At 45.7% G+C, this 855-nt stretch overlaps 1 protein-coding gene across 1 annotated transcript; it reads right to left on the minus strand.

Annotated features, from left to right (window-relative positions):
- Positions 1-282: 282 nt before the first annotated feature.
- On the minus strand, positions 283-790 carry LOC121940317 (mas-related G-protein coupled receptor member B1-like; the record flags this gene model as incomplete). The annotated part of the gene is made up of 1 exon (XM_042483110.1): positions 283-790. A coding segment is annotated over one exon (508 nt), but the record flags the coding sequence as incomplete, so codon positions are not given.
- Positions 791-855: the final 65 nt, after the last annotated feature.

Here is an 855-nt window from a genome sequence, read left to right on the forward strand (position 1 = left end):
AAAAATAAAGATTTAGGAATCAGATGGTGTTGCTGCTGTGAGGATCTCAGTGAATCAAGAATAATATCTGATTAATAATAATAATAAACATAAACTTATAGCTAACAAACTAAAAATAATAAAAATATACACATCATAGACCTAAACATTTCTCAGCGAGCAGAACTCCCTCAGCAGCTCAGTGCATTATTGGAAACCATATCAGACATGTCCCTGTTTTGTCCTCTGCCTCTGTCCACGTGAAGCTGACTGGACAGCTTCACGTGGACATGTTGTCATGAATTAAACTGCTGGACCGTTGACATCATTGTTGGCCACTTTGCAACAACACACAGAGGCCAGAAGCTTGTCTACGACCCCTTTCCTCATGATAATATACAGAACCAAGTTTGCAAAAGGACTCATGTGTAAAGAGATTTCAATCATGATGCAGAGACCTCTGTCAATACTGTGTTCAGGTACCAGGAAAAAAATGGCCACCGGCAGGAACAGCAGAGTGTAAATAAGCAGCACCAGCACCAACATGCCTACAACACGCCGTTTTTCATCAGCCGGGACCGAGACGGAGGCAGACAGAGCTCTGAGGGTCCCACCCAGGAAGAAGATGAGCAGTGGGCAGGGGAGGAGGAAAACAGTGCCCACGATGGGAAAGGTGACCTCAAAATCAGGAGAGAAAACGAGAAGCAGGAAAGGCACAAGGGCCAGGATCCAGACCATGACGCAGACCAGCAGAGAGGTCTTGATGGTCCATCTGATGCGATACCACAGAGGGAAGACAATCAGCAAAAACCTGCAACACAAGACAGAGACAGTTTAGGACCACAGTCAAGGGACGTCCACCCCAAGCACCATAAC

This window comes from Plectropomus leopardus, unplaced genomic scaffold (assembly GCF_008729295.1).
Source record: "Plectropomus leopardus isolate mb unplaced genomic scaffold, YSFRI_Pleo_2.0 unplaced_scaffold83321, whole genome shotgun sequence".
In the NCBI taxonomy this organism is placed as follows: Eukaryota; Metazoa; Chordata; class Actinopteri; order Perciformes; family Serranidae; genus Plectropomus; species Plectropomus leopardus.